The 19,279-nt window shown below is 34.3% G+C and overlaps 1 protein-coding gene across 6 annotated transcripts in view; it reads right to left on the minus strand.

Moving 5' to 3' along the window:
* Positions 1 to 19,279, minus strand: part of FSD1L (fibronectin type III and SPRY domain containing 1 like) — a 73,301-nt gene that overhangs the window by 28,389 nt on the left and 25,633 nt on the right. For 5 of the 6 annotated variants that reach the window (XM_027615059.2, XM_027615054.2, XM_027615053.2 and 2 more), the window contains 3 exons: positions 15,396 to 15,497; positions 7,353 to 7,375; positions 3,049 to 3,170 (listed from right to left, as the gene is read on the minus strand). In XM_027615059.2, the coding sequence (XP_027470860.1) occupies positions 3,049 to 3,170; positions 7,353 to 7,375; positions 15,396 to 15,497 (247 nt within the window). The remainder of the gene's footprint in view (positions 1 to 3,048; positions 3,171 to 7,352; positions 7,376 to 15,395; positions 15,498 to 19,279) is intronic. The other variant, XM_027615060.2, reaches the window with a different exon arrangement.

A 19,279-nucleotide genomic window follows, 5' to 3' on the forward strand; every position in this document is an offset into this window, starting at 1 on the left:
AAGTTCAATTCTTGTATGTGTGTAACTGTACAATAACTATTTGGAATCTGATATGCCTTATTAGTAAGACAAAAGACAACCAAGTAAGTATTTATCATTTGTCATTACTGTTAATTTCCTTCATCTGTTTTGTAGGGTTCTTGTCCCTATAACACATAAGAGACGCTAATCTCTATCACTGAAACATAAGTGATACAGATTACTATTCATTGCCAAGGGAATAAACCACAGGCATTTATGAATTTAATATGCTCTGCACTGCCTACATGTGAGGAAATGTAAAGGCATATGGCATGTAGCAATTTCATAATTTTGCTGAGTCAAAAACCTGTACTTAGGGTGCCTGGGAGGCTCAGTCGTTAAGCGTCTGCCTTCGGCTCAGGTCATGATCCCAAGGTGCTGGGATCGAGTCCCGTATCGGGCTCCCTGCTCGGCAGGAAGCCTGCTTCTCCCTCTTCCACTCCCCCTGCTTGTGTTCCTGCTCTCGTGCTCTCTCTCTCTCTGTCAAATAAATAAAATCTTTAAAAAAACAAAACAAAACAAAACAAACCTGTACTTAAAGTTCCAAGAGGCTAACAGAAAGCAAGAATCATTTAATTTGTAAGCAGGCCCAGCTAACACTCCACTGTCTACCTCTTAATTCAGCTGCCATTCCTGTAAGAATGTACTGGAAAGTAGATATTTCTTTCTTGTGAATAATGGTCCCCAAAAGAAGTGGTAACTAAGGTAAAAATGAAAAAAAAATCCAAGAAAGTGGTGATAGTTGGGAGGAGACAGAAAATTTAGATAATTTAAGACTGGTATATCAAATTAAGGTTTACCTGGGTCTAATATGTGGAAAGTTCACCCAAGATTCTATACAGAAGTAAGAGAAGCGTTCATCAAATGAGGGAGAGAACTTCAGGGGAAGATGAAAGGTGGTACACTTGTAACATAAAATATTACTTAGGAATGCAGAACTCTCTTTGAAAATGAGAATGGAAAGCAATTTACAGCAATTTCCATAAAGTAACTTAACTGGCAATAGTGTGGAAATTGGCTCAAGAATTTGACATTCTCCGCATGTGAATGTGAAAGAACAAGCGGCATCAACATTGCCACAGACATGTTTCTCTTCTCAGCTGTAGAAGCTCAGAGAGGAGAAGGATATAAATTCTTAAGTTTCAATGTATAAAAAATAGCTTAGAGTAGAAGAAAATGACTGTAGTTATTATCGACCATTATCATCACTTCCATCTTTCAGATTCAAGTAAGTCTACAACTCCTGTTACTATACATAATATAGTATAGAGTTGATTTTTGTGGTGTTTATGGAATGGATTATTAAAGGATAAAGGTATTCATTTGTCTAAGTTAATCTGACTCCATCTTACGGAAAATTCTTATGCTATAGCAGAATAAAAAATTAGTGATGGGAGTTCATCTTTCATAAATTTTAACAACCTATTATATTTTTCCTTTCAGATGAAACTCCTTCACAAAAGGATTTGTTTTTATTATACCTCATTGCTTTAGATTGCCTTTAACAGTTTCCCAAAAGAGGAAATCCTAACTGTGCACGCAATCTACTTGACGATATAGTAAACATGGCCTTGGTCTATTAAGCCATCACAGAAAATCCAAGAGAAAGAAAGTAATGGTGAGAAGATCGCTTTTTAGTACTTTTTTTTAAATCAAAATACTAATACTCACGTGTACATTCACAATCCACCACTCCTGACTCTCCTTCTGAATTTAGAAGTAGTGTGAATTACAATAGTAATTCTGAAAGGCCAATTTACAGGTAGATATCCACTGACAAGTATACCTTCTCCCTCTAGTCCCTCTGGTTCCTTCTCTCATCTTTTCCTTCTATAAACTCCTCTAGAACTTCCGACCTGTACCACACAAGTTAACACTTCACTTATACCACCCTCATTAGTTCCATTATAGTTTCAGGACTACTAACCTGTCTTTACAATCGTATTTTAAAGTCCCTGACCAAATATTCAGAGAATGGTTTCATTTGATCAACATTCTCTATTCAAGAACAGCTAACCTCCAAAAGTTAAAGCCAGTTCTAACTAGAATCTGTAAGTAAAAAGCACCTGTAAATAAGTAAAAAAGCACCTGATCCCTCAAATCACCATGTCCAAACTGTTTTAGCTATCAACCTAAGACCATTACTTCACGTTAGCTAAAAAGAGAATACCAACAAAAGGTACTTAGTTGGCTCTCTCACACATATGGAAAATAATTTGGGACTCAACTGCAAATGGTTTTGGCTACTGGAATATCTTCATACTAATACTCTAATAAACCAATATTAACATATTATTACTGGAAATAAAAGTCCATCTGAGCCAACAACCACAACTATACTAGTAATGACAGCAACTAACATGCACTAAGTGTTAAGTACGTGCCAAGTACTATTTTCAAGTGACTTAGAGGTTTCAATTCATTTAATCCTTATATAAACCGTTGAAGAGTAACATCGTATTTTATTTTTTTTAAAGATTTTATTTATTTATTTATTTGAGAGACAGAGAATGAGAGATAGAGAGCATGAGAGGGAAGAGGGTCAGAGGGAGAAGCAGACTCCCTGCTGAGCAGGGAGCCTGATGTGGGACTCGATCCCAGGACTCCAGGATCATGACCCGAGCCGAAGGCAGTCGCTTAACCAACTGAGCCACCCAGGCGCCCATAACATCATATTTTAAAGATGAAGAAAATGAAACAAAGTTAAATAATTTGTTCAAGGTTCACAGCAAGTAACTGGCAGCCAGGATTCAAGTCCAAGTCTGGCCCCAAAACCCACTGTTAACCATCATGACATATTGCTTCTCTCTGCAAAACTAATAATAAAAGACATCCCTTTAATGGGATTCTCAAAATGGAACTTTTACTACCAGTAAAATAATTCTCTAAAACTAAAGACTAGCAAATTTAATTATTCCTTAGCTGAATGAAGAAAAAAACCCACACTATACTTCTTAATATTTACATTTCAAAGTTCATTACAAAAAAACCCCCACACTTTATATGTTAATATACACATATACTTACCTGGCAAAAACTTCAAAGTTTGCAGCATCTGTCTTTCCTGAGAAAAATCCACCATTAAATGAGTCATGTTGTCACTGACCTTTGGTTTCAAAGAAAGGCGAAAGGCTGAAGCCATTGTTACTCTACGGTAAACACAAATATACTTTTAAAAATAAAAGAATGGGGAGTATACCATATTTAATTTATAAATGAAAAGATAGAAGTCATTGCACTTTAGTGATTTCAGAAACTATAACAAAGGTAACAAAACTACAAAGAAATTTGTTCTCAGAGTGTTTTAAAAATTAACTAAAAAAAACTGTAAAATGTTTTTAAATTTAGACATTTAATATATAACTTCAAGCAACTTTCCTCCAGGCAGTTTTATAAAATCACACACAAAAATATCACAAGAGAAAATATCCCATATAAATCATCGTTAACAGACCCAACAGGTATCTGAACCTCTGTACACTCAATCTCACTGACTTCCTGATGCCAACCTCACTCCTTTTCATATGCCAAATAATGAACTGTATATTCTCCTTAGTAGTCACAGCTACTCCACGTATCTTCAATTAAGAGTAAAAGTAGCCTGACCAAATATTGTACAGCCTGGTAGCTGCTAAAGATAGTGCATGGATGAGAAAAGAGAGAAGTGAAATCACTATTCTGAATACCATGCTAGTAGGTGTCACCCTGATATATCGACATCACCTACATGGAAGGATATCAGGAGAAACAGCCTTGTGAAACCATATGCCATGGAAATAATAGTTCAACAAATATTTAATAGATGAATGTGGTATAAAAAACAACAAAAGGAAACACCCCCCAAAAAAGAAAGAAACCATACCAGACCTCATTTTACCCAAAGTATGGGGGAACTGTTCTGTCAATGAAAACTGGAGATTAAAAGAAATTCTCATTTTCAAATAATTTATCATTTTATCTCAAATTTCAATTTTTCATATTACAGTAAATTTCCACAAGTATCAAAAAGTAGCTTCCCTTAACATCTTTGGTCAAAGAAAGATACAAAAGTACTATTCATGGATGTTGTCCTGCTAGTACACAATTTGGGAGAAGTAGTAAACAGAGCTGAGGAACAAAGGGAATACCAGGCCTAGTCATTCAGATCTGCCAAATCTACCCAGGGATACATGGTATGAAAGATATTAAACTTGTTGCTATATTCAGTTATTTTGGGATAAAAAACGTCAAACTGTTGTTGTACTCAGTTATTTTATTTCACTTTAAAACTAGGAAAGTCATCACTTTATTAATAACAATGAGTCAACAACAGCTGATCTACTGATCAAGAAGAACCTGCTACAGTGAAATACAACTTATGGGGAAGTGAACTCACTGAATGCCAAGCATAATGCTGAATATTTCACACACATTACTTTAAGCTGTTGGTTCTCAATAATTAAATTTCAGATTATATCAATAAGAAGTTAAGAACAAAGGCTAAGTCTTATTTTGTTCTTTAAAGTCCCAAGTATCTTTAGATTTGAAGACTTCTTAAAGAGCTAGATTCAGAGAGGTACTTAGTAAATGACCATGGAACCAATGAATGGGTTTGAACCTACCTGGATGCTTCTAAACCTATTTAAATGTTTGTTGAGAACTGTTGGAAAAAAATATCTGAAAGTGTTTCAGGGAATTTAAATCTGAAACTTTATCTATAAAACTTCATTTTAATCACTGTGGCCTCAACGAAAAAGAATGTCCTCCAAAAGTGCATTAGAAAGGTCTATCAAAACCTAAAAAACAAGAATAATGACCTTTATTTTCTAGTCAATGAAAATTTCAGTCTCCATAAACCAACTTAGATGTACAACAATGCTATAATCTTTCAAAAGGCTGAATTTTTTATTTTTAAACTGAATACATTTAGTTACTTGTGCCTGAAAGCCCAAATCAACCTAAAATCCATAGATAATTCTCTAACATTACAGGATCCATATGGTTAAGATTGTTTTTATTCACCTTAACTTTCTTGGTTTACTTCCTATAGTACAGCTGAATACAAAGATCCTTTCCCCCTTAGTTTCCTCCTTACAAAGAAAAAAATAACTGCAAAACATATGGATGAACACTTTAAATTTCCTCAGAGTATCTAACTTGACTCACCCTTTCATGACCCTTTTCTTTCAAGAACCGTAAGTCCACAACAAACCTCAACCAATCATCTTCCAACATTACTAAAAGCATCCATAAGTACATACCAGTGATTTGTAAAGTTAAAGAGATCTGCTATTATCTTTTCATTGTAGTTGCTTAGTTTTTCCTGTCATTCCCACTGTTTTTCCTGCATAACTTCCATCACAACAAATGATAAATTTTCAGTTCTCACAGATGCTTTCATTTTTATGTAATTGATTCCCTGCTCAGGTGTTACACATTCTTCCTTAAAATTCCACTTCTGCCCTCAATATAAGGGAATGATCCTTTCTTCCCTTAGTAAAAATTATTTTACTATGACTATATATTTATTTTTATATCATAAATGGCAATGATGGAATTCTAGAAGCCTGTTTCCTCGTTGAGTACCTAAAATATTAATATACATGTTTTATATATATATAAATATATATATTTATATATATATATCTCTCTCTCTCTCTCTCAGAGAAACCTGGATATTTTGAAGTTAAAAATCAAGTTTAAAAAATTAAGCCAAGACACAGAAGTGTTCTCGAGCAGTACGTAAAAATTTCATGGGTAGCCAAAATAAATAATGTGTAAGTTTTTTTTTGGGGGGGGGGTTGCCCTGACAGAGAAAAGGAACCCTGACTCCTGCTATCACGTGGAAACTGACAAAACCAAGCCAAGAATTGGGCTTAGAAGAGGCAAAGAAGTCAAGCTTCACTGAAGCTTTGCAGTCAACCATGAAAATTCATCATTAAATTCTGACAAACAAATCTGGAGAGAGAAAGATGTCAGGGGTAAGGGTAGGATTCTTGGAAGCACAGAACCATACAGATTCCTAGGAGAGGACAAGAGAAGATCTTGCAAGGGTCCTCGCAAAGTCCTTGGACAGGCCAAAGCCTGATTAGGAAATGACTTCTAATCCAGAAAATCAGAGACCATAGCAAGACTTAGTGGAGTAAGTGGCTAAACAGAAGAATAATCTAGCCACAGTGAAAGATGGATTACATGTAGCAAATTCCAGCAGAAAACAACCCAATTATACCTTATCCAAAAAACTGACCTACCTACTAGCATCCACTCCTCATACAGCCAATACTTTTCACCTTCAAACTCTCATAATCATCTTTCTACATCTAGGACTGATAAGATGATCCATGTCTTTAACCACTCCCTGATATAAAATACACCAAAACTGAATAAAAGTTAATTTTTGTGCTAAGAGTGCTATGAGTGCCATGTGAATCTTGGCTCCAGTCAAACAGACCATCAGAAAAACAGAATTGAAGACTGCAGCCAAAATTAACAATAGACACACTGGTTTTCACACAATCTATGGTGAATAATTTTGTGAATTATCTGATGAAGAATAAATAATTTAATCTCAGATTCAGAGTGGTGCTTTGAAGAGCTATGCCTTTCAGAGAATCTCATAATCCTCAAAGGAAGAACACTTAAGTGATAATCTCACTACAGTTGATGCTCAGTGATTAGCCAGAAACATCAAAACCATCCCCTCTGGGGTAACTCAATCCAGAACTGCCAGCAGCTCTTCTGGCCCTTTGGTGTTTTCATTAGAGCAAATACTAAATTACTTTTCTCAACCCTGGCTCTACCAATGAGAAAGACCTTTTAAGACAGTCTTTCATTTTCTCTTCCCACACATCAGACAGTAGTGGCATGAGAAACAGAAGAGATGGCACCAGGAACAGGATGGAATGAGAATACAAAGGTGTTAAACAGGAGAGCAGTCAAACAGGGGAGCTTTAGCTCTTAAGGACTATTAAAAATGCTATGACTTCTCAGAAAATAAGACATAAAATTTGTGAACAACAAAAAAACACATTCCAGGAATACATATTTTTTAATTATCCAAAATGGGTCTCCATCCATTCATAGCTAATTAAGAACTGTACTAAAACTAACTATATTATACCAGAAATGAAATTCTTTTCGAAGTACATAACTGTCCACAACCATATTTTTAAAAAAATCTTGCTGATATATTGTCTATTCCAGAAGATATGCAAAAGAGATTTTCTTTTTTTGTACATGGCCATTAGGTATTTTTATTTTAACCAATGAAAGTCTAATAGGAAACTGTTCTTGAATTTCATTTCTGACTTCAATATTGATACTTATATAAAAACATAGGTTTTATACCATACCTATCCTTGATCTGTCTGGCAGCCTTGGAGCAAATCAGGGAGAAGAGAAAGAAGGCAGTTAGTGCTTTTCATGCAAGTTTCAATGGCAGTGACATGCAAGAAAAGTTAGGATATAAACCCTGGAAGAGATTAGTTCACAGTCACCAAAACATGAATTACAGGAAATCTGTACAATTCACATCAGCTTACGTAATGTGATGTTAGAACTATAGTTAAAAAAAAAAAAATCCAGACCCCATATAAATCACCTTAAAAGGAGGAAAACTGAACACTTCAAACTAATTCCAGATGACTATACACATTTTTCCTTACCTTAAGATCATCAAAATACACCTCCACTTCCAATTCAGTCTGACACTCCTCAACTAGAACAATCAATCTCCTTCATGAGGCACACATTTCTATGCAATCTAATGGTTTTCTTATACATTTTAAATCTGCTCTCCAATTTTTCATCAATGATCTCTTTCACCACTTCATCATGGTTGTTCCAAGTTTTCTCTACATGCCTTCCCTGGGCAAAGACTTTGCATTTTTGAGAGCTTGCCTGGTAACATATAAAACTGGGCTGCAGTTCTTCAATCATTTACCCCGAAGAATAAAGTTATAATGACAAAAATTCAGACAAGAAGAAACCAGAGAAATACTTCTGGCAATAAGGTCTTTCCCTGAGATGACTTCACAGAAGCTGCTAACTTAAACCTACTCGGCATGAGATATCTTTTTTTTTTTTTTTTTTTTTTGAGAATGCTAGCAGAAGTTTAGGAAAGGGCATAGTTATCACTTGGTGCTGTAGAGTATACAGAAAAATGAAAAATACACACAAAACCGTTGTCCCCTTCACATTTACATATAATATATTCAACAAAAGCTTTTATCCCGCAAACTAACCACCATAATTAACAACGCATCCAAGGTAAACCATGGCTGTTTTGCTCTACACTCTATCCTAGGCCTAGCATAAACCTTGGCACATGGTAATATTAATAATTATTAAATTTAACAATGTTTCTATTGCCTCTCTTCTTCAGTTCTAATCTTGTTATTTGGTATTGGTCATTTTTATACCCATCCTAAAATATTCTGATCTGAGGACCTTTCTACACATAAAAACAGAACTGACATGTTTCATTATGTGATCAGCATATGACACATTTCCAACACTACCATAATCCAATTGTGAGACCCGTATACTAATCATTCTCTTTCCTTTATTAAGAAATTTTAGTCCTTACTGTTTCTACAGATCCTTTCCAAGCTCCACATTCTACAGCAAACAACCCAATTTGGTGGCATTAATATGTGTCTTAAGTCGTAACACTATTTCGGTACTAGGAATAAGAAATGTTAGGAAAGTCAATTACACTCATTTTAAAAAATTATTGTCATTACAGCTAGAATTACAACCAAAGGATTTTAATATAAATGTCAGGAGAGAGAAAAAGGAGACTCCTCTGCTCTTGGTGTTTCTTTACATATGGAGAAGTGCCACTAGCATTACTCCTTTAGCCTCTCTCTATTCCTTCATTTCTCTGGGTGAGGTGAAAGGACTTAATCTGATTACGATTATTTCTAGTAGCTCAGCTATTTTTCCCTCTTTCCTGCAGCTTGCTTGTCTACAGAGAACATATATTCTGTTCTTTCCCTCTACGTAGGAAGTTTCACAGGAACAGGCTCTCACACACATACACAGAGCTGACGTACCCTTGTATTGACCACACCTAAGTGGGCAAGTCTGACTAACTCTAGGATTAATATTAGAACGCTTGCCCATTGATATAAGCTAAATTCTCCAATATCATTTGATTGGTATTTGGCCTCTTATCAGCTTTATTGCTTTATCTTATTCCCCAACTGGTTTAGAACTTGGTTAGAAGAATGTTACTTACCAATCACTCTCAAAGAACCCAATAATATGAAGACCATAACTGTCTTTTTTTTTTTAACAGAGATTTTCTTTCATCTTTCAAGAACATTATACACTATATATGTTTAATTTCCTTACAACAATTCTTTTAATCTCTACACCCAAAGTGGGGCTCAAACTCACGACCCTGAGATTAAGAATCACATGCTCTACTGACTGAGCCAGCCAGGCAGCCCCAATACTGTCTTTTAAACTGACCATAATGATTCAATTTTGTGTCTAGTATTACTTAACTTAGTAAGGTGTCATTCTTTAGTGTGTCTGTGTACAAGTGTGCACATGTGCACATGCATGTAAAGCTTTCTTGTTATCACTTAATGTACTAGGCTGCCTGTGACAAACCAGAAAAGGAACAGATGAAAAGCCAAATAATGTTGGAAAAACTGTTGTCTTGTGCATTTATATATAAACATACCCAGGTGATCAAACTGAAGACTCAGCGGTTCCTCTTTCATTTAGGTTCGAATTTAACAGTATATACACTGTGTAAATGCAGAAGGGGTTGAAAGAGTTATTCTGTGCAATGATAAAAGGGTAGAAAGTCTCAAATTCTGAAGATACTTCTCTAAAAGGGCCCAATTTTAAGAAATATCTTAAATTGGAAAATAAATTGTTTAATTTGTTTCTGGAATTTCTCCTCCCAAAGTAGAAATCTATCCAAAAGATACACATTACTGTATTGCTTGATTCCTCTAAGTTTTAACTTCAAGAGTGATGCATTTTGTCACTTAAACATCTCTGCTTACCAAGTACCAAATGATTCCAGAATTTACCACTGCTCTCTCTCTAACATATTTATCTGCATCTATATAATTCCACTTAGTGAGTTATGAACAGGTATCAGTTGAATCTTTAGATTTTGGGGTAATGCTATTATATATTATTTGAAAGCCTTCAAGAAACATTAGCTATATTACCTTGCTTAATATCACTATTTTCAATTTCAATTTTAATCACTATTTCTATTTCAATCTTCTTCTGAAATCTTGTTTGCCAACACTTCATTTCTCTTTATTCAGAGATGGCTTCTTTCTCTCTCATTCCCTTCCTCCATCTCTCAATGTTTTCAAAATAAATCTTATAATTCTGATCCTTAATCAGTTTTAGGAATCTGTCACCTCAGACCAAACTTCCTTAAAAAGACCTGTAATAACAGTACAAGTGGGAGTAATCACAAATAGTTCATAATTACCAATAAAGAATTTAAACCAGATCTTTCCCCAATCTCTTGTTTTTAATCTGCTCTAAGTAGATATAGAAACTATTTTCTTCCATGAATTTAGCAAGCACTCTAAAGGTTAAGATCTTACTGTTTTTATATTTCTTCTTGATATCATCATTTTTCTCCTTTTATAGAAAGATGTTAGATGCAAAGTACCTTAAAATAACTCTACTGTGGAGCAGCTAACCGAATAGTATTTTCTAAATAGTTAAAATGGGAATAATAATAAAATAAAGAAGTTTTAGATCTTGCTTATTATACTCAATGAATCATTTACCCAAAAAGAACAAAATTTGAGATTTCCAAATTTCTTCCCAAAGCAAAAGTTCTAAAACTCCTCAGCAAAAAATAAGGAGCATTAGACCAAGGCTTAAGAGATCTGAGTTTCATACGACACTAACCAGCAAGTCACTTAACTCTTCTAGGATTCAGTTATCTCATCTATAAAGTGATGAGCACTAAAGTATCTTCAAACTCTAAAAGTCCATCCTAAGCCATCTTATTTGCACACAGCAACTTTTAAAATTTATCCAAAAGAAATTAAGCATTTTAACAATCTAACTCTCTGAAATATAGGCTGAAATGAAGAGGCCGCAAGGGAAAAGTTAGTTAAAATCAGAGCATTAATAAAAAGCAAGAAAGTCGACCCTTGAACAACACAGGTTTGAACAGCGTGGGTCCACTTATATGCCCAGGATTTTTACAGCACAGTGTTGTAAATGTATTTTCTTTTCCTTATGATTTTCTTAGTAATATTTTCTTTTCTCTAGCTTTAAGAATGCCCCATATAATACACATAACACAAAATATGCGTTTATCGACTATGTTATAGGTAAGTCTTCTCGTCAACAGTAGGCTATGAATAGTTAAGTTTTGGGTGAGTCAAAAGTCACACACGGATTTTAAACTACATGGAGGTCAGTGCACATAATCCCCATGTTGTTTAAGGGCCAACTGTATATCTGTTTCTGAATAACAACAGAGAAAAAAACACTCACTGTCAAAATGATGAATCTAGCAAAAACTAGATTTCAAAATTGGCATTTGCCTGACAGAATTTGTCTTTATTTTGATTTGTAGTTAAGCCCAATACAGTTCCTACTAACACTCTGAATGCCACACAACACTGAGAAACTTTTCAAGTCTTGTCTGTATGTTCACATAGTTTTATACTTCAGATTTTCCTACTAGATTTGGGATAGAAATTTTTGTAATGTTTCCTTGAGACAAACTGAAAATGACTAAGGGGCAAACATACAATACTTTCCCAGTATTTTTTACAATACATAATTGAGACTCCTACCCTCACCCCCAAGATACCATATTAAGGAATGACTTGGGAAATGAAAGGGACTCAGTAAGAGAAAGTGAAAAAGAGATAGCTTCAAAATGCTATTTTTCTTTTGGCAAAAATACTAGCTTTAAAAAAAAAAAAACACTGCAAAGCAGTTGATTCCATATGTTAAAAGTTTTTTATTTCCTATATATTTACCTGTTTATATAAAGAACTACTTTTCAAAAAATATGATTTTAGTCTTCAGAAAGCTATAGTAAATAACTTGAAATAAATTTTGAATACAGTACATACATCTGTTCTATGACTAAGCATATTTATATAATAGGAAACTGTATTTCTGTAAGACATAAACACCCACAAATGAAATAAAGGTGAAAAATTAATCTGGGCTATTCTTAACAAATATTTACATTTGCTTTTAAACTGCCTTCATAACTGAAACACGCATGCTTTCAGTGAAGGTCCTCTCCTCTCTTAGCATTCCTGACTTCAACGCATAGAAAGCACTTCTGCCAACGCTTCTTCCCTTGAAAACATAGTGAGCTTCTACCCCTCGTCTGCTTCTCCTTCCCAGTGGTCAGAGGATGGCATGACCAGACAATATGCTAGTAGCGAGTGACTGTGAATCGGAAGTGGGAAATACACAAAACCCATTCTCCCTTTTCATTTGTGATCAAGTCAGAAGATACTGTTCCCCCTTCACCCCACTCTGTACTTTTTACTCCACTGAAGACTCCATGTACAGGTAACCATTCACTCCCTTCTAGTCTGACAATTGGGTGATGTGTAGCAAGACAGTGAGGAAGTGGATGCTTAGTGACTTGGAAATTGCCCCACAGACTCAGCTCTTTTCCTAAGTAGAATTCAAATTCTAAATTCAGGGGTGGGAGAATAGAAATATTAATTTTGTCAAACGATCCAAGCAATGCTCTGCAGGCCAGTTATTAGCAGAGAAGCCAGGTTTGGTGGGGTTTTGGCTACTTGTCCATCCAGAAATAAAGCAAATGATCCAAATTTCATATGCTGGTGATCCTTCTTCACATATTTACTATCAACCAAACTTCTAACAATTAAAAAAAATAGTGAAAATAAAACCAATTTGTAATGCCCAATTTTAAAAAATTAGTGAAAGTATGTTCCAAAATCCTTCCCCATCTGTGCCATTTTTCCTCATTCATTTTCAGATTGTCTAATGCTAGTAAACAGCACAGCTTCATATTCAATTCTCATGCTGAGGTACTGCAACATGATCATTTAAATATCAGTACTTAAAGTACTCTTTTTGAAGATAATGAAGTCTAAAAAGACTCATGAACTGGATTTTAGCCTATGCTTTTTTTGTGCCCATGAACTATTCATATTAATCTGATTTAATCACTTTAATATGGGATATTCATAAACAGTACACCTTAAAAGAATTTCTTTTTCCAAATATCTAACAATATACTAGATAATTATTCTTCAAATTCCAATAATTAATCTTCAAAATCATCTTCCCTATTCTGTCAGCAATTTGGTCTTTGAGGCAAGCCTATAGTCCATGCACCTGGCGAAGCAAGGGAACTTGGTTTTTGACTTGGAATCAAACCATTATTTGGATACTGTGTGGATGTACTAAGAAAATAACTGTAAACAACTCCCAGTTAAGCATTTTTCTTGAAAAATAAACTCCAATTTCTAGTTAGGTAACACTGACAAATAATTATTTCACCACATTTCCAAATGGTTTAAGCTATTAAGCAGTACTGCAAAATGCTGGAAAACCAAAAATATAAAATAAGAAGCAACATGGAACATTGAGAAAATATGTTTAAACCACAATGTAATTTATTTTATCAGAACCTTTCCAATTTACAATCAGCTGGGAAAAAGTTTTAACAAAGCAGGAAAGGACAAAGATAAGAGAGAAAACGGTAGCCTTTGAGAGGAAGGGGAGAGGTCTGAAAATAATAGAAAGGGAAACTTGGGAGAAACAAACTTGATCACAGTTTTTCCGAGCATCAATCCCTACTTAAATGCAACTGGATTCAAGTTGTTTTTGAGTACTTCTGTCCATGTTTTATGGTTTTCCTGTCTTCTTCCTCACTCAGGCTCTCAGCAGTTAATTCTTGCTGCTGTGATTATGCCTGTCATTAACAGCTGCCCCACTCCACTAGAAGGGGACTCTGTTAATGACAAGGAAACTGAAGAAAAAACTAAAAATTTAGTAGCACCATGTATATAATAGTCACTAGATTCTGAGAAACTATCATGAAAAAAGAACATGAATTCCTGCCCATGAACTCTATGACACTAATTTTGATGACTCAGATATTTTTTACTTTCTCTGTTTTTTTGCTTATGTTCCAGATATTTGAGGTTATCCCATAAAAGTCCTCTGAATAGGTGATGGATATCTATCTTCTAAATTACTTAAATTATGATACATTTTCCTCATAATTCCTATATATAGCAAGTCCTACGAAGTGCAAAGATGAACCTACTTACAATCTACCTCTAAATTCAAGGATTAATTAGTTCATGGATTTGTAGCAAAAGAACTTTTGTTTTGATTCATTTCATTAAAAGGAACCAATTTTTAAAATTCATTTTCAGAATGTAGGGATGTAAGCCACCAAATGTTATCTTCTCAAGGAAGATTTTTCTACCTTCAAGTTCACAGAAAAATCATGAAATTAAAGTATTAGATGAACACAAATGGATTATAAAGCCACTTTTCTAACACTAATGAAGTTCACCACATAGTCCACAAAGACCAAGAAATTAATATCAGACTCAAATATCTTATCTTGCTAAGATTACTACACAGTATATATTTTCCTAATTATATAGCTCAAGCTGCCACATCTCTCACACCATTTTTTAATATATTCTACATCAAATAGAGATTTGATTTCATAATTTGGTAATCATTTAAAAATGACTCTAGTTAAAATAAAAATTAGAATCTAGAATTCAGAATCTCTTAAATACCAGGATTTAGCTTAAAACATTACCAGTCTTATTATTCTACTTTTTATACTTCATACCAAACATACCCTTCAAATAAGAACCTACATTTTCATATTTTAGTAAAACATTCAAACAATTACACTAAACAGTGGGACATTTAATAATAAATTTAATAGCAAACTTCACTAGGTTACAGTGCTCATAAGCATCAAGTGATGTTTTCCCAATCAGCTCAAAGAAGGAAAGAATACAAAACTAGATTTTTAAGAATGTTAATAGCAATTAGTAATCTTCTTTCCTTAGTCATGAAATATTTATAACAAAGGTATGACTCAGCTAAAATACACAAGTACCCTTAAAATAAATGACCAATAGGAATGTAACTGAAAAGGAAAACAACTTGATTCATCTGAATAAAGCATTAAAAAGAAATTAAATAACTTGTTCATGACCCTAAAAACACATACATCCAGGTGTCCACTTTGTAATAAATGAATAGACAGCATTTTACTTAAGAAATACGGAGACTTTTTTTATTAGAAATGACTTAATAAATCCAAAATTGAAAGGGAAAACATCATTTTTTAAAATAAGCCTCTCCTATTTAAGTGGTTAGTTTAGGTTTTTTGGCTGGTTTTTTTATACCTTTGAAAATTCTTCAGGTTCCTTTATATCTAGTGACCGTGTTGCAAATTCTAGTAGTTCTTCCGAGTTCTCCAAGGCATTATTACATTGACTGAGCTGACTCTAAAAAACAATAATAAATCTTTAAAATAAAATTTCCTATTTCCATGAGAACCTTAAATATATACTGTTATAATGAACTTACAATTTTAATAGCAAAAATTGAACAAAAAATATTTTAGGGAGCTATTAAAGTAACATATTGACTAGTCATATATGTAACAAATTTTAACTGTCCTTTATATTGTACTTAACATCTTTCCATAATTTGTCCAAAACAGCTTAATTGCATACAGATACAGATACAGTCATCATTTAAAAACACAACACAAAATAAAGCAATTATAAATAGTTCAGGTCAAATTTACTTAAAGATTTTTCTCAATCAGGGCTGTCAGAAATCCATCAACAATTTTTTTTTAACTATCAACAATTTAAATTAAAATATCAAAATAATCCATCTGCAGACAGCATCCTCTATAAATGAAGATTAGGTTTCTTGATGATATTTCACAATTTAAACGAAAGTTTATGAATCAAGTTATAGGTACATACAGTTGAACACAATTTTAGTACTCCATTCATCATATTACTCAAGTAATACATACTACCATAAATGCTAATTTATAGTTTCCAAAATTGGGTAACATAGGAATCACAAATGCAAGTGCCAAGATTTCAAAAAGAATAAAGAGGAACAAAAGATAGTAACTGTTACAGTGATGTGCCCTGTTATAGTAATGTATTAATTTCACGTACCAGTCGTCTTTCTTATTCAGTTATCTGTCACTCTATCATCTGTGGTCTAAAATTAAGCCCAGTCATGCAAAAATATTGTTAGTGATACCTTTAAACATAGAAACATCTAAGTTTTTTAATGTACCCAAAGTTCTTCTTCAGAATATTAATATCTATTTACTACTATCTATTCCATATTCAAATCTACTTAGGTATCCCTTAAGATCAGCAGTAAGGATAAATTATGGCTCATTTTATTGGTTTCTGGATGTGTTATATCTCTGGAAAAGGAGAATAGTTTTGCCATATTTTGGGTTAAAATAGGTTTTCATGTGTTATTCTAAGAACCTAACCACAATTTCCTAAAAATACTACTATTCCTAGTATTCCTCTTATGAGTTCCAAAGAATAATTAACAAACCACTATTTGAAATACCCCATTTGTATAAGAGCTTTATGAAAAGTTTAAGCAAAATCACTGAGAACAAAATGGTAGCTACAAATGGTCTACAGAGGATCACGAGGGGAGACTAAGTTAATGTAGTATATTAAAGTAAAAAATAACAAAAAAAAATAAGCAATATATCTCAAAAAACTATTAAAGTGAAAGAATCCAATCTGAGGTCAAAGTTTAAGATAAAATATCTTATTCTAAGAAAATGCTATGGGCGCACCTGGTGGCTCAGCTGGTTTACCGTCTGCCTTTGGCTGAGGTCATGATCTCAGGATCCTGGGATCGAACCCCATATGGGGCTCCCTGCTCAGCGGGGAGTCTGCTTCTCCCTCTCCCTCTGTCCCTCCCCCTGCGGGTATGCTCTCTCTCTCTCTCTCAAATAAAATCTTTAAAAAAGAAAAAAAAGAAAGAAAATGCTATGAATCTGCTTTCAAGTCAAGAGGAAAAGTTTAAAAAAATGATATAAAGGAATACAATTTAAAGAGCAGTAAGTTGTCAGTTATTTAGAGTGATAAAATTTTAATGAAAACAACATGCTATCAAGTTTATGAACCCAAAAGAACAGAGATGTTCTACTGTCTCCAACTAAAGAAAGAAATGGCATTGGTAGCCAAGTTGTGATTCTTTTTAATATTTGGTTTTTAAACTATCCCAAAAAAGCTTTATGGTTTGAATTACCATTAGGCTGATGCCATCCTAGCTTTTCCTTTGAATCATAACACAACAATGAAGTTATGTTCACTAAGCTTATATTTCAACAACTCAGTCTTACTTTGCAGCCTACTGTCATCTCAATAACACTTCATCTCCCCTAGATCACTATTCCTATGAAAAAAAAATTGCCAAAATTTTTGTGGCATTGAGAAGCAAGTATTAAGAGTTATAAAGGATAATTAGATGTACAATAAAAAAAAGGAAAAAAGAAAACAGTGGAATCACTGGAAAAAATGAAGATCTCAAATGATGATACAGGAAGAGAAGATGGTCCTAACATCTTTGCAGGCACCACTTAAAAACAGTATCATCTCACACCCATTAAGATCGCTACTACCAAAAAATTTAAAAATATGGATGAATGGGTGATGGTGGTCAAGAGGTACAAATTTCCAGTTATAAAATAAGTCCTAGGGATGTAATGTACAGCATGGTGAAAAGAATTAATACTATACTGTATATATTTTTTAAAGTAAGCTCTAGGCCCATTGTGGGACTTGAGCTCAAGACCCCAAGTCCAAGAGTCGAATGCTCTACCAACTGAGCCAGCCAGGTGCTCCTATTGTACTGTATATTTAAACATTGCTAAGAAAGTAGAACTTAACTTATCAAACTCCACACCCAAAATACAAATGATCCAGTCAAGAAATGGGCAGAAGACATGAACAGACATTTCTCCAAAGACGACATACAAATGGCCAAGAGAAACATGAAAAAATGCTCAACACCACTCAGCATCAGGGAAATGCAAATCAAAACCACAATGAGATACCACCTCACACCACTCAGAATGGCTAAAATTAACAACTCAGCAAACAACAGATGTCGGCAAGGATGTGTAGAAAGGGGAACCCTCTTACGCTGTTGGTGGGAATGCCAACTGGTGCAGCCACTCTGGAAAACAGTATGGAGGTTCCTCAAAAAGTTAAAAATTGAACTACCCTATGACCCAGCAATTGCACTTTTGGTATTTATCCAAAGGGTACAGACAGAGTAATTCGAAGGGGCCCGTGCACCCCAATGTTTATAGCATCAATGTCCACAACAGCCAAACTATGGAAAGAGCCCAGATGTCCACTGACAGATGAGTGGATAAAAAAGATGTGGAATATTACTCAGCCATCAAAAACAATGAAACCCTGCCATCTGCAATGATGTGGATGGAACTAGAGGGTATTATGCTGAGCAAAATAAGTCAGTCAGAGAAAGACAAATACCATATGATTTCACTCATATGTGGAATTTAAGAAACAAAACAGATGAACATAAGGGAAAAGAAGGGAAAATAAAATAAGATGAAAATTGAGAGGGAGGCAAACCATAAGGGACTCTCAACTATAAGAAACAAACTGAGAGTTGCTGAAGGGGAGGTGAGTGGGGGAAAGGGATAATCAGGTGATGGGCATTAAGGAGGGCACCTGATGTAACGAGCACTGGGTGTTATCTGCAACTGATGAAAAAAAATATATGACAAACAATTTAAAGCAATAATTTGTGAACAGCCTCAGAAAAAAAGAGTAGATCTTAAAAGTTCTCATCACAAGAAAAAAACGTGTAACTGTGTGGCGATGGATGTCAACTAGACTTAGTCTGGTGGTCATTTTGCAATATGTATAAAAACTAAAATATTACGTTGTACATCTAAAACTGACATAATGTTATAGGTCACATCTCAGTTTATTTTTTTTTAAAGATTTTATTTATTTATTTGAGAGAGAATGAAAGCAAGAGAGATCACAGGAGGGAGAAGGAGAAGCAGACTCACCGCTGAGTGGAGAGCCTGATGCGGAGCTCAACCCCAGAACCCTGAGACCATGACCTGAGCCATAATACTGAATAATTCCACTTATATGAGGTATTTGGAATAATCAAAATCATGGAAACACATTGGTGTTTGCCAGGTGTGGGGTAAGGGGCAAAGAGGAAGTTGTTGTTCAAT

Source organism: Zalophus californianus, chromosome 13 (genome assembly GCF_009762305.2).
Source record: "Zalophus californianus isolate mZalCal1 chromosome 13, mZalCal1.pri.v2, whole genome shotgun sequence".
In the NCBI taxonomy this organism is placed as follows: Eukaryota; Metazoa; Chordata; class Mammalia; order Carnivora; family Otariidae; genus Zalophus; species Zalophus californianus.